The 15726-nt window shown below is 37.5% G+C and overlaps 1 protein-coding gene across 1 annotated transcript in view; it reads right to left on the bottom strand.

Moving 5' to 3' along the window:
- Nucleotides 1-741: 741 nt before the first annotated feature.
- The window catches only part of LOC121429339 (kinesin-associated protein 3), a 32885-nt gene continuing 17900 nt past the window's right edge, over nt 742-15726 (bottom strand). The window contains exons 16-19 of the mRNA XM_041626346.1: nt 11821-11906; nt 3891-4083; nt 3438-3555; nt 742-2556 (exon numbers count right to left, since the gene is read on the bottom strand). Coding sequence (XP_041482280.1) covers nt 2364-2556; nt 3438-3555; nt 3891-4083; nt 11821-11906 — 590 coding nt within the window. The 3' untranslated portion in view covers nt 742-2363. The remainder of the gene's footprint in view (nt 2557-3437; nt 3556-3890; nt 4084-11820; nt 11907-15726) is intronic.

Genomic DNA, 15726 nt, shown 5'->3' with positions numbered 1-15726 from the left:
TTGTGATTATCAATTGCAATTGATTCCAAATAAGTGTCTCATGACACCCACCCCTATAAACGTGAGGTCTGAACTGTCCCCTTAAGTAACAAGCGTGTAACCTGTCAAGTTCACAACTATATGAATCATAGCGATTATACAGGGAAAGAAGCATAAGCATGTATGAAATGAGGGGGAGTGTACATTCCAAGGTAAAATAATTGCTTCCCAACAGCGCCTCAATCAGAGTATATTCTCAATTATATCTGCAGGGATCCAAAGGGGATAGCTAGGGATTTATCTCATTAACCTGTTGGCTACTGGAAAACCGATAGTCCATGTACAAAGCATATAGGAATTACAGAATTCAGGAGTGAAATAATACGGTCTACAGATATCAAGGAATTTTGCAAACCAATTATGCAAGTGTTAATGACAGCGTTCTCATTATACTTTCTAAAACTAGTTTACAGGAAATCGGTTCAGGAAACCAGTTTGGAAGATCGCTTTGCTAGCATTCCCATTGGATCAGCTGTAAGTGATTATCAAAACCACTTAACGTAAGGTGGCCTTGTTGCTATGTGAACACTCTCAGTGGGGGTGACACGTTATGCGCAAAATTCGAAACCGCAGCGTAGACATTCTACACACAATATGAAGATTGATTCCCAAAGAACGATTGTGTCCTCACGCTAAAACCAGTTTAATGAGGCAAAGCAATCTTGAAAACTACATCGCAAGGAGGTTTTCCGAACTGGTTTGGAAGATTGCTTCCAAGACCGCTTCGACCATTCTCATAACATGTTAAACTAGTTTCCACTAAACTAGTTTCCGGTAAACTAGTTTTAGTATGGTAATGAGAACAGGTCTAACTCACTGGTCTTTATACTGAAGTCCAGTTTCAGTTAGACCATGTTCTAATTGTGTGGGCGAAAAATGAGAACCTGAAAATGTCAAAATTTTGTTTACCTTGTATGTTTCCAGTGTTCATTCCCATTGCTTTAATGAAGAAGAAAACCATTTTCAAATTATCATTCCCAGAAAGCTACGAATGATTCAAGTGACCTGAAATGACCTGATAAAACTGAATCTGTACTGTTAGAGCTATGTGTCACAATTTGCTATCTGTAGTTCAATAATATACTTTACACCGGAGTTTAAATTAAACTGGAAATCAGAATACAAGGCGCTGGACATGCACTTCGTTGCCGCTGCCCAGATCCTTGTCAATTTTTGTGATCACCAGAGGTAGATGAATACAGGGTAAATTAAGGTTAATTGCCTACAGAATTTGTGAGGGCATACACCCATTGGCAGCCATTTTGGTACATCCATTAGCAGCCATATTGGTATACCTACTGGCATCCATGTTATCAATGCCAATCATAATTGCTCCTGGAGCAGGAAGTGTGTCAAGTTGCTAAGATAAACAGGTGTTAATCACAAAATTATATGACATTAATGATAATTGCAGCTGTCCATTCCAGTTGGCATACCCATTACCCAGGAGCAGCCATGTTGGTAAGAATATCAGGAAACTTATCAAAACTACCGCTTCATATCAAGAAGGATTTAACAGCGGCCGCCCTGATCTCCTACTGCTTGCTCCATGCAGGAATGAAGACGATAGGATGGTGAACATACTAAGCAGGATAATCCCTAAAACGCTGTGGCTAAACTTGGCTTAGACTTTTATCAAGGTTTCCTGGTGATAATAGGAAATCTGTCCACTTATGGGAATCACAGGTGTCAATTGCCATACCACTTCTTAAAATTGGGGATGTCCATCTAACTTGGTACACCAATACTGCCCAACTTTGGCAAAAGGAAGCAAGTGACACATCAGTCAAATTTGAGATATTGTTGTTTCTGAAACACCCTTTGTATCTTGCACATTCAGGCAAAACTTGGGTAAGAAATTATCGTTCTATGGAAAGATATTGAAGAAAACATGCTGTTAAATTGCATCGATGCCTACGTAAATGACAAACACACATTGCTCATTTCCAACAAGTGATACTTTTGTAACATGCTTCCTTTTTTCCAAGTACGGCAGAATAGGTGGCCATGTTTTCACACCTACAGCAGAAAATTTTGCCAAATTCAACCATGTTGATCACGACAGCTGCTCTTCATAGAGTTTTTCTGGATCATATCTTTTGTGCAGCCATGTTGGTACACTCACATGCAGCTTTATTTCTAAACCTGATGGGAAGAGCTCTTTGGTCGCCAGAGCAGTCGGTCCAATATCAAACATCAAAATCAATCATGACAACATCAGCATACTACCGACAGTGTACCACCTGCAGCCATATTGGCCCATAGAGAGCAAAAGACGTGTCCATTTGTTATGCATCAGTGGTGACGGTAGAAATCGAACATCATCAGTACGGGTATCCAGACCCTTGCTGCACCTGCGAGCCATACTGGTATGTGGGTGTTACAGGCCGTCCATACTGATCTACCGATTCAGCGTAGACATCGATGGGATTGCCATACTCATCTAAAGGTTGGCCATCTTCAGTAAGGTATGCCACCCTTGAACCAGGCCTAAAGGATTCATACTCTGATTGATATCTGCAGAGAGGGAGGGAGAGAGAAAGAGGAATTTGTTATTGCAATCATTTCAAATTGCGTTATTTCCCACTGTGACCTATGACCAATGATTTGACCACAAATTTGACCAGGGAGTGTTTTATCAACCTAAAATCATTTTAAAATCAATCGCAGTTTGATAAAACACTCCCCAAGAGAAATTGAATACTTACAATAATAGTGATGGTATTACATTTCCATGGGTGGGAAGGGGGGGGGCTTCATCAGTTATCTAATTCTAGAATATAAAGACTGATGAAACATGCTGACGAAACTTTCCTTTCAACAAGCAAACATGGGTTGTATGCAACTTACTATTAAATAATCCTCTATTATACATTTGACATTTCATTCTGCTTTTATGTAAATCCATCAAAACGTCTGTAAGCACTTTACACGTGTATCATTACCCTGGTTATCAGCTCCTAGCATGCCCACACACAATTCATGTTCTATACTCCCTGGGGAGCATTCTAAGAAGAGTTTTCAAACTCCATTGCCAGGCACACTACATAGGGTTATACATCCTACCAGGTACCAATTTCCTACCTGGGTGGAGAGTGGAAAAGTGTGAACTAACGCCTTGCCAAGGATGCTATGCCGCTGTGGGACTTGACCACAGGGCCCTCTGATTACAAGGCGAGTGTCAGAACCCTTACACCATGAAGCTTTTGAGAAATGTAAACAAAAATTCAGGGTCGTTTCATAAACACTTCTTATTATATAAAATACACAATATCTATGACAAATTTACTATCAGCCAATCAAACTAACTGATTTCAGTAGCTTTCAACCTCTATTACAAATTTATCATCATAATATGTTTTATGAAACATGCCCCTGAGGATCTTGTCAAAGCTTACCTGTTACCATACATGGCACTAGGAGGTCTACCCATGTACTCTCCATTCTGTACATTGCCATATTCATCTACATACTCCGGAGTTACCACACCATCATACATCTCTCCATCTTCATATCCTGTAAGAAGCGCGGAACAAAAAAAAATTATTGAAACAAGGGATGGTATCTAGAAATATAATGCAAATGTTTGTATCAATCTAGTCTACAAGCAGATTGTCAAATTATAAAATCATCTAACACCATCATGGCAATACCTACTTCATCTAACGACTTAATCTAAATTCCAATTACTGTTTGTCCCACCATGACTTGGTCTACAGCTATCTAGTCCAATAGACCTTACGCACATGACATCATAATCTGATAGCGCCCTCCCTCAGAGGATATAGGAATATGTGCCAGTCACTAGCAACTTTAAATGTCAAAGAACAATGTGATGCATATAGACTCACCTGGTTGTCCATAGAAGAGATCTGGCCTATCCAAGATGTCCGATTCCTGGATGTAAGGGCTGTAACTCTCATCTCCGTACATGAGCCCTTCACCATCGTCTATCTGCTGGGATTCCACCATCTCGAGCCACTGGGAGTTGTGCCATCGGAACTTCTCCAGCTTGATCTTCCGGGCCCACTCTTCGTCGAACTCCTGCAGCGAGGGGAGGATGCAACCATAAACAGGAAATACACAGTTATAGACGAGGAATTAGGAATCCAAATACAGTCATGCAAGGGCACTGGCACACTAAGATTAGATAATGATTGTATAAATGAAATGAATGATTGCACGTAATGATCAATGACATCAGTCATCAAAATAAGATGAACATGTGTGATCTGGTAGAAAAGAGAGAGGGGGGGGTATAGAGGTGATAAGAAAAGGAAGTCAGATATGTGTGGCAATGGAACACATATGCCCCACCTGTGAAAAGTGCTATGCATAATGCAGACCTTCATTTTTTAGGAGTGTGATCGCGCTGGCGCTCCTACTGCGCTCCTAAAAAATGAGAGCTAAAAATCACGCTCCTAAAAAAAAATTGCTAAAATTTCACATTTTACATCTTTGAATCCATGAAATGGCCATCTATTTTCCATAATTCCTTGAAATTATTTTGATTTAGTTGAAAACTATCAGAAAAATGAAGAATAATCACCTCTTTCCCGACTCTGATTTGAATTTGAACTCGGTTATTATTGTAGTCCCATATGTAGATTTTCATGGCAACACCATTGAAGTCTACACAGCTATTGCATATACGATGTTACGAAATATCTACAATTTATCATACATGCATTGTATTGAATTGATTTGAGCTCCTCAAGGAGAGCGATTCTGAGGAGCTCAATTGAGCTCCTCAAAAAAAATAAGGAGAGCAATTTATTGAGCTCCACAAAATTATAAACGTGAAGGACTGATAATGAGCTGTGACTTTTGACCTTAAACTTGCAGGCTTTGAATTCAAACTTAGGTTTGTTGAGGTACATGAAATGTAACCCCCCCCCCACACACACACACACACGGATATTGCAAATCTGTATAATATATTTCACACTCTCACATGGAAACAGTTCGGGGGCAGACAGACGAAAGGACGGACAGGTGCAAAACTTAATTCCCCTCTCGACTTTACATGCAGGGACATAAAAAGGAAAGAGAGTAGGGGGCAGAGAAAATAAATATAAGTGTATTATAAAGAAAGGACTGGCTATAAGAGGAGTGGGGAGAAAAATGAAGGGGGAAAACCCTAAGACATCATTTCCCTGTCGTGACCTTTTGGACTTCTAAGACGTCAAACTGCACGTTAACTATGACACAACATGCTATGAAAGCGAAACCTCACTCAAGACAAAATATCTACATCATCACAACCTTTCATCTCCTTATGCCTTAGGAGAGGAAGGGCCTACCTAGCACTCCCTTTCACGGTAAGAAGGCAGTTCTATTTTCCTTTCTAAAATATGTTGGCTTGTTGGCTGCACAGGACTTCCTCTTTCACTACAGAATGTATGTAGCTTGTTAATACAAAATAGCTGATATTGCAAAAGTAGCAATCTAGGTGCTACTTCACTGATTTAATCATGCAATCTTATCAGATGAATCTGTTCCCCTGGTAATATCATTAATTTTCCAGACTTGAAGTTCAAACTTATAGACCAAAAACTAAAACAGTTTGATTGTTCGTTAACATACATAAAAAAAATAAAGTTTAAGACCCCATCGGAAATAAAGTCTTTTGACTGTCATGGCTTATCCTGTCAAGGTATTCTTTTCAAATATTACTGATTTGTATTTCTCATGTTGCAATATTCTAATATTCTTGATGAATAAAACCAATACTTTGTTTTTTTTTCTGTAAGCCCCCCCCCTTCCACTGTTATACTCCAGTAATATATCAAGGTAATTTTGTTTTGTTCATTTCCCCTGATGTATATCACATATTTGATGCAAAACTACTTCACATGAAATATATTCAAATTGTGGCCAGGCACCCTAAACCCAACAAGTCACCAGTGAAGGTCCACAGCAAATACCGGAAGCAAACAAATAATAATTCTGTCTTCAAAAAGTAAAAAGTAAAAAATAGATTACCTGAAAGAGTTACTCTTTTTCTTCATACTGTCAAAATTTTAAGTTTTTAAAGTTGAATAGAAAACAAGATAAAAAAGTTTTTCTTGACACAAGTTTTTGCAGACTGCTTGAATGTTTCACTGAAATTGCACAGTGAGCACATCTCATGCTGAGTGAACCCTAAACTTGAAACATTGTTTTCTCTTTATTTTCTCTGCAGCCCTCACTTCCATTTTTTCTGCATTTAATCAAGTAAATGTGTGGGTGTTGATCAATTTTGACAAGTTATGCATCATATAAAAGCTTAGGCTCTTTGAAATGCAATAACAATCCCGAATTCATTTTTAGTGACTTGTTGAGTTTGGAGTGGCTGATCACAGTCTTGTCATGTTACGTTTCATCATCTCGAAAATTAAATCTACATCTAACATTAACTTGACCTGCCAGGAAGTGTTAACTTCCAGAACAATTTTCAAGATATTCATTGTATCACCATTCTTACATCAACACAGAGCTGCTTCAGACATTTATCACAATGATTTCATTATCGACAAGACATTGAGAGCTTTGCAGTGTCATCTTAGCTCTGCCATGTTCCTTTTCTGATCCAAACAAGGAAGCAGCTTTATTGTGAAAGGGAACCACACAGGATGAAATTTTCAGTAAATTTGATCACAGTCTCTGTACCAGGGTGGTATGGGCTATATTGAGAGTCTGGTGTTCAGATGAAATTTCCTCCCTGTCATTTTTTATTCAAGTGGCTGTCTCCCATCTGAGAGATGCAGACTGAGCAGGTTCATGAATGTGATTTGACCCCTCCTTTGCAAGTGCTATCTAGTCGCGTAAAATATTGAAAGAAATCAATTTCCCTTATATCATATAAATTTCTTCAAAGACAAGTTAAATAGCTCTACAATTGGTCAAGGATTCCAAATATAAAGCACAGTTCAACTTTAGGGTCAAATATGAAGCACCTCAGGATTTTTCAAACTAAACAATGGAGCTAAAAAAAGCGAATCCCACCAGAAAATGAACATATTTAAAGTATCCAAGTTCTGCCATGTTCATTTGTGAAGTCAGATGAAAAAATGTTACATTCAACAAAGTTTGTTTCTCTGGGCTCATCGAACATAGTAGTGCTCTTGTCTACATTCAACACTTGCATGACAGAGTCTGGAGTGCATTTTGTGGTGTGGTTCATTAACATTTGAGCACAACTGTATAGAATTTTAAGCATGCCACCATCAAAATCCTGCAACCATAGCAAATCTTTGAGAAATAACTTATTCATAAGGGGTTTTTTAATAATTCTGTCGGCACAAATTGCCTCGAATTTCATATGGCTTGAAGTATGTCTTTGTGATATCGAGTTAAACACTGCTTTCAAAGTCTGATTCAAATTTGCTTTAGCTAAAGGAACACAATCACTGCTTACAGGCCGAGAACACATCCTTCATAAGGGAGCATGCAGAAGCTAACACCTAATGAGGGTTTACTATAAGTATGAACACTGAAAACAATAGTCTGTCAAAGTAAGCTGTGGCCTGGATTCTGGAATCATGGTGCATGCCAGGCATAGACCCCATTTTCAGACCTAAATTTCAGTTCTCTAGCATCTACATTTTACAAAAGTTCCGTTCATAAGCCACCCCAACCAGCTCCCAAGACCCGTTACGAAACACCTCCGTTCCCAAGCCGTGCCAAAATTGTCCACCACGAGCCGTGAAAATCTACTGTACCCGGATCGGAGAGCAAGCTACACGCACGGCTCCATCAAGCCAAAAGTCTTCAGCTACAATACAGAGCCAGCTATAGAGCGCGCACGATCGCAGTCGTTACGTCACAATGTGCCGTTCCCATGATCTAATCTTCCCCACCCTGTTTGATTTGATTTAGTTCCTGTTTTTCACACGGCCAGGTACATTTTTAGTTCCCAAGACCCCGTATTTCACCCTTGTAGTCAGTTCCTTAGACCCCCATTTCAGTGTTTTGCGAGGCACACCCCCATCAAAAGATAATTTGAGTGCCCCCCCCCAGGGGCATAGACTGTTATGTTGAACATCAAAGCTTGAAGAGCTGAAAACCTTAAAAGCAAAGGGCCAGAATGCCATTGGCTTTTATTTAATCTTATTTCCTACCGTGACATGCAGGTTCTTCGCCATTTCTTTCTTTGTTTTCAATCCCACAAGAAAAAGCACTACAGTATTCTTAAATGGGTTCCTACATGTAGATCTAACGAAAAACACATGACATGAAGATGGAGGCATATATCATTTAGATCTTTCAGGGGGATTGGGAAACATGTGACAAGCAGATTCTCCCACTTCCACACTCTAAATATATTTTAAGATCGGTCGTTTCCTAGTTTAATATATCAGACTTTGTTTCATGTCGGAAGGTCTTCAAGGAACACTGTATATTGGAAATAAGGAATTTTTTATACGAAAATATAAGCATGATTCAGCATTTGAATACCAAAAGTATGAAAAGGAGATATGTATACATGTACATCAATTGGGTCATGAGCAAAGAGCTGCATAAATCAGAAAGGGTTTACACAATCACTGTTTTCAAAAACCTGGATCATAAACTACTAATTTAAAGGGAAATCCCCAAATTTACCCATGTCTACTGTAATAGTAGGCCTACTTTTTTCAATGTCCCTAACTCAGATCTTTTATATAAAATGACTACTGTACTATTTTTTCCTATGAATACTGCATTTCTTCACAAAAGAAATAGAAGGGATCATTGATCTCAAATAATTTTCAAAATACTTATGCTATTTGCTTTCAAGCCGACACTACAAAAATCAAATCATAAATCAATAAAAATCTCTATCCAGTACCACATGCAAATGTCTGTACGGTTAAAAAAAAGGTTATCACTTCCAAATGAAGGCATTTACTGGGTGCGTCTTTTGTTTTGGAAATTTTACAGGGTCTACCCCTACCCCTTACCCCCTTCCCCCCCCCCCCTGTTTCTTGCCTTAAGTACCTTCATATATATTTCTACATATACATGTAGGTCATATGGCACCTGGGAAAAATCTTGGCTCGTCGAAGTGAAAAATGGGAAACAGATCTCGCAAAATTGGATTACACAGTAATAGTAAAGAACCAAGAAAATGTGGAACGTAAAAGAATAGTATGCTCAACATATCACATTTATCATTCACAAAGCATGAAAACTATGGGACTGTACTGAACTTATTTGAGAGCTTTTCTCTTATGAGCAAAAATGCTAATCAATACAAGCACAAGCATTGTTTTTAATTTCCCTTGCTTGTTTCTCATATGAGCTTGATCGAAGGGATGGACCGTGCTTTGAGCCCAGACTCATTACTCATTTTACCACTGTGCCTATGTTCAAATTAACATGAAAAGTACATTGGCATACCACATGTTGATCAAGTAATGCAACAAAACATTGTACGCATGCCAACAGAAACCAGATCATTTTGAAAGTAGGTGGGTGGTGACAAGTAATATGAAAATAATTGCCAATCCTGGCATTCAAGTAATAGCATCACTGAGGGGAGTCTGAGGGCATAGAACAATGATACTATGATATCTTCTTTAGCAGCAATCCGGGGAGGGGATTAGGGCTGGGGTTACTAGAGAAAAAATTAAACTGGGGCTCTGGGCAAATTTGCTCCCGACTGCTCAAAAGCGCCATGAACAAAAATTCTAAATTAAGCCCTGGAAAATTCACAACAATTTAAGCTAATCCGCTGTTCCAGATTAAGGCAGAAGGTTGTGATAAGTTGCCCCAGAAAAAAAGAAGAGTTTTTGCTGGGGAGGGGTAAGTAAAGTTCCCATTTCCTGCAAAACCAGTAAGCTGCACACAATGTATAATGTTAAGAAATATGTTAAATGCATATATAAGATTGTTAACATATCATAGATGGTTTGTCAGAAAATTTCTAATATTGTTTATCTAACAGGACACACACGTATGGTAAGAAAATATAAACTACAACGACAAACCAGTGACTCAAAATCAGTAATATTTTTCAAGTGGCTATGAAATAATATTAGTTATTGGTAGATAAAAGATTTTTTTTTAATACGTAAGATTCAAAATTCATACTTCATGGCAATTGTTTACAAAACCAGAAAGGATGTATTACAAGTATGTGTCTTTAGAAGTTTATCAGTTCCTCAGTGCAAGAAACTGACATGAAACTGCTATTTCATAATTCTTATTTGAAATGCTATTAATGAAATGGCAATAACTGCAAATACAAGCAAGCCATGCAGAAGTAGCTCATACACGAATCTCTTCAATGATAACAAAGACTATATTCAAAGTTAACTTCTTAAGAAAGTCATATACATGTAAAAGATATAGGCAGATGAAAACATTTGCAATATATTTTTTAATCACATATACATTTATATAATTACTACATTAAATGCTTTAACTTAAACTTTCTTTTCTTTTTTCTATGATTAATGTTTTTTGTTTGAACATTTTTTTTTGGGGGGGTTATCTATTAGAGTTTCATAACATTTATTAAATGTTAGTTTCAATTTCCACTCTGAATATCCTGTAACTAAAGGTAAAAATGATGCTTCAATTTTCTGGACTGTCAGACCGCATTGGCATATGTCCAGGGTCATTTGGCAGAGCACCATACAACAAAAATTCAAGACATCACATTCAGGGCCGGCAAGAATAGACATTATGGTGCAAACAACTTCAAATTTTTTATCATGAGTTAAAAATGGTGATTTTTAACATGCACTAGATTTCTCTGATTGTCGGATAGCAATCAAACATACACATTGAGCACATGATCAAATGATATTTATAAATGTGGCCACAGTCCAACTGCTACCAAGCCAAATTACTATTACATTTAATTTCAAAATTAGGCTTTGCCTATTTCCTCTAATATTCATTTGGTCTCCTCATCAGCTCTACTACTCAAGCTGTTCTCACTCAACATTCCTTCTGGTTTACAGTCCTTTTCAGGACTATTTTCAAGAAAGGATACTCTACTCTCAAATCTCCACTTTCTCGCCTATCCATTTCTTCTCTTCTTCTATCCACTGTTTCTGTAACACTCCACTTGGTGTACCGTAAACCACATCAGCAATTGAAATAGACTTTGTTCATAAAACTGCCAAAAGGTGGTTTTAGACCCCTTTGAAGTTCGTCAATTCAGGTATTCTCTGATCGGAAAATTTACCCCGATCAGAAAATTACCAGGTATTTTGATAATATGAAAGCAAACTACACTTAATTTCCCCGAAAGAAAATACCTGCTAAATAGTAGGTACTTGGCAAAATTATGAGAACTTTCGCTGGGATTTTTTGCAAGGTCGCAGGTATTTTGGCCATGTGAAAGCAATTTACGGGAACTTTTAGCCCAGCTCGTCGTTGGGCGCGGGCGCCGTGGGTGGCTGCTGGGCTAGTGATTTTGAATCTCGTGCCTTGCCTGCTTATTAAACCATACTGCATATGCTTGTAATTTCAGGAACTTATCCCGAAGGATGTGTTTTGGGGCGGTGTGAATGCAGGAATAATTAATGGGTATTTTTTAGCCTAAAAAAGTTCTCGTAATTTAACAGGGATTCTTATGATCGAGGCGGTTTTAAACCACCTAAAGAGCCCTTTCATGAAAAGCCCCCAAGATCTACAAAGTGCAATCAGAAGTAAATAATGCTTTATCACTCTATAATACAAGAATAAATCTTAAATCTGGGACCTGTAACATAGACAGACATGATCGATATTTACGTCAATAATACAATCGATTGTATCTTTAGTGAAATACAGGTCCCTAAGGTCAATAAACTGAGAACTCACCGATATGATATCCAGAGTGTTATCACAGACTTTCCTGATCTCAGCATTCTTATCATGCATCAGATCAATCAGGTAGGCTGGGGCCTCTGAGAAGATGGAAGCAAGATACAAGTTAAGGAAACTTGAAATTATGATCTTGAAAAAGGTTGAAACATTCAAACACTGTTCACATATGGAAAGTAAACTAGCGATCTAATCTTTTGTCTCAGTATAATAATTTTTTTCCTCTCTATCTATATCAGTGAGAACAAGCTCTCTGCTCTCCCATGCAAAAGATCGCTCAGATATTCCGTAGACTCCAAGAAGATGAAGGCAAGTTTCAAATTAAGGAAACTGAAATATAATCTTGATGGGTTGAAACATTCAAGCCCTGCTCATATGTGAAAAGTAAACCACTGAGCGAATCTCATCTGTCTCACGATAATTCATTTCTAATATTTTTTTTCTATATCTAGATCTAGCAGGTATGTCATGGCATCGAACAAAATCGATGCAAGATACAAGTTAAAGAAAGTGAAATATGATCTTAAAACATTCAAACACTATTCACATATGGAAAGTAAACTAGCAATCTTGTCATTTGTCTCTGTATACATATAATTGATTCTACAACTTTTTGGCCCCTCTATCTAAACAGAGAGAACAATCTCTTTGCTCTCCCATGCAAAAGATTGATCAGATATGCCGTGGTCTCCAAGAAGATAAAGGCAAGTTTTAAATTGAGCTCGCTTTACATTTTAAAAAATGGAGATTTGAGCTTTGAAGAAGTTCACTTGTAAAACATGTTGAATTTGTACCGGTTAATATTTTGCCACGGCTCATTACCTGATATATTGGTTGTACGTATGTGTTCAGACTCTAATTGTTTTAGTTTGTTCTGGATTATGTTACTTGTCACTTTTTTTCTTTTTTCTTTATCAATGTTGTTGTTTTATTTTTGTTTGTTTGATTGCGATCATGTCTAATTATGTAAATATTGTGATTTCTTGTAATTGATTTTTATATGAAAACAATAAAAACATAATAAAAAAAAAGTTTTAAATTGAGGAAACTGAAATATGATCTCAAAATGGGTTGAAACATTCAAGCCCTGCTCACATGTGAAAAGTAAACCACTGATCAAATCTCATCTGTCTCAGGATAATTCATTTTTTTTATTTTTTTCCCTGTCTATCCATGATAGAGATAACAAACTTTCCATTTTGCAAAGAGGAGGTTCAAAGCTGCTGAGGTATCAATCTTGGATTAGGATAAGGGTAAGTGCAAAGGGAAAATGTTTCTTTTATCTTTTATCCAGTTGATTTCAGGGGAGACTGAAGTTTTGCATAAAATGATTAGTCAAAGATTTATCACTGACAATTGTTATAAGCTCCTGAAAGATTACATTTGACTTGCTGAAAGTGATTTTCAGTGAATATTGCATACAGGATGTTTCATGAAATGCTTCCAACCTTTTACTTTAGTGTAAAAATAAATGAATTATTTCAAGGTGTTTCACAAAGACATGGTACCATTGCAAACTACTTACAATAGATTGCAATTATGTCAAAAAGATAAGCTTACAATCCCTTGGGAGATTAGTTGTTAATGCAAACAGGATCAGAAATGATCTGCCATTGTTACAAGTGATTACATTCATTCCAAGGCCAAGTGAAATCAAACAACCTCTCAGGAAAGCAAAGTATGAAAGTGGTGCACACAACACATCCCCATAAGTTCACTCTCATAAGACACAGGTTTAATGTTTCACACACTGCTATAAAAGTTATTTTAAGACAATCTCCTGGATCATGAATTCCCATGTCATAAATTTTATCATTGAAAACAGATGCAAACAGCCAATCGCAGGGGCGTCGATCCATTTTTTCAGATTGGGGGGGCAAAATCATTAACGTTCCACAGGCGCTGGATCGTACAAGACACACACACATACACACACACACACACACACATATATATATGAATAATATATATGTACACACACGCACACCCACACACACACACACACACACATATATACATATATATGACTTATGAGACACAGTCACATACCTCACCAATAAATTAATGCGAGCGCGAAGCGCGAGCTGATTTTATTTTTACTATACTGGCAGGAAAAGCGTGCCTGTTTAGAACTGTTTGTAGTAACTCATGATGAGGATACATCACTACACAGATAGTACGAGTGCCGAGAGTGAGCTAAAAAAAAAATTATATTCTGACCTGAAAGCTTGATATTCTAAGCATTTTTGGTACCAATGATTAAAATTGGTAACTAAAAGAAGAATAGATGCGAGCACGCAGCGCAAGCTGAAAATTTTCATTTTTCGATCTGAAAAAAATGACAGTTTACTGGACGTTTTTGATAAAGAACAAGATATATATCCAAGAAAAGATGATTGAAAATCGAAGCAGGAGGTCTTTAGAGGCTTTAAAGTGAAAACAGGACATTTGCATTCACCTATTTTATCATGAAGAGTATAGGTTTTTTTTACATGAATGATGCGAGCGCGAAGCGCGAGCTGAAAATTTTTATATTTCAATCAAAAAAGCGGGAATTTTGAACACGATTTTAAATAAAGAACGAGTTGTTTATCTCATTCTCGCTTGCTGAACATTACAATCTTGGTTTTTTTTTGCCATATCCGGAATTATTGGGGGGGCAAAATGATATGTTTGCCCCCCCAATATTTTCATTGGTGGGGCGATCGCCCCCCCTGCCCCCCCAGGATTGACGCCTCTGGCCAATCGAATGCATGGGATTTCAGTAGCTTAGAGTTATGACATATTTTTTATAACAAGTTTAATGAAATGAGACTGATAGATAGGGGAGTGGGGGAGACAGTGAGATTGAGTGCCTGGGAGCATTTCATGATTCAAATAGCTGGAGATTTTCATTGACTTTTTGTTATAAGCTACTAAAATCCTTGCATCTGATTGGCTAAGAGCATATTAGTAAGTGAAAATCTTTAAAAACATTTTTTCATGAAATTCTCCCGATAGTGAGGTTCCTGAGCCAGGGGCTACTTCTGATACCAAGCCTTTGATATTCGTCAAATTACAGATCTGAATTCTGATTGGGATAGCTTGAATCGAAAGCAAGGTTCTTGAACTTACACTGATACAGATCAAATCAACGCTTTACTGACTGAATGTGGCAATTGATAGACTCTCACACTGGCATACAGACGCCAGACTGTTCTAAGAGGCACAGAGTTAACCCCTAATGTAACTTAATTGTAAGACAAATTGATTATTGATTGAAAATGCATCCAAACTAAATGAAATTCTAAGCACAATTGAGAGTGACAGTAGTTTGTTTTTCTTAGTATAGCACAGCGCCTGAATCACGCTGCTGCTTTTACTATTACTCAGTTCTTTATCCTACATCATCATCATCATCATCTTCATCATCACCACCATCACCACCATCATCATCATTATCACCACCATCACCACCATCATCATCATCACTATCATCTTCATCATCACCACCATCATCATCATTATAATCATTATCATCACCACCATCATCATAATCCCCAAAGTTAACATCATTGTAATCATCATCATCACCATCATCATCATCATCATCATTATAATCATCACTATCATCACTATCATCTTCATCATCACCATCATCATCATTACCACCACCATCATCATCATTATCATCATCATCATCACCACCACCATCATCATCATCATAATCCCCAAAGTAAACATAATTGTAATCATTATCATCACCATCATCATCATTATAATCATCACTATCATCTTCATCATCACCATCAACACCATCATCCTCATCATCACCACCATCATCATCATCATCATCACCATCATCATCGTCATAATCCCCAAAGTTAACATCATTGTTACTCCCAGATGATAAAAATATATGTA

Source organism: Lytechinus variegatus, chromosome 15, assembly GCF_018143015.1.
Source record: "Lytechinus variegatus isolate NC3 chromosome 15, Lvar_3.0, whole genome shotgun sequence".
In the NCBI taxonomy this organism is placed as follows: Eukaryota; Metazoa; Echinodermata; class Echinoidea; order Temnopleuroida; family Toxopneustidae; genus Lytechinus; species Lytechinus variegatus.
Note: the sequence above shows the minus strand (reverse complement) of the source record. Positions and strands in the feature narration are given on the sequence as shown.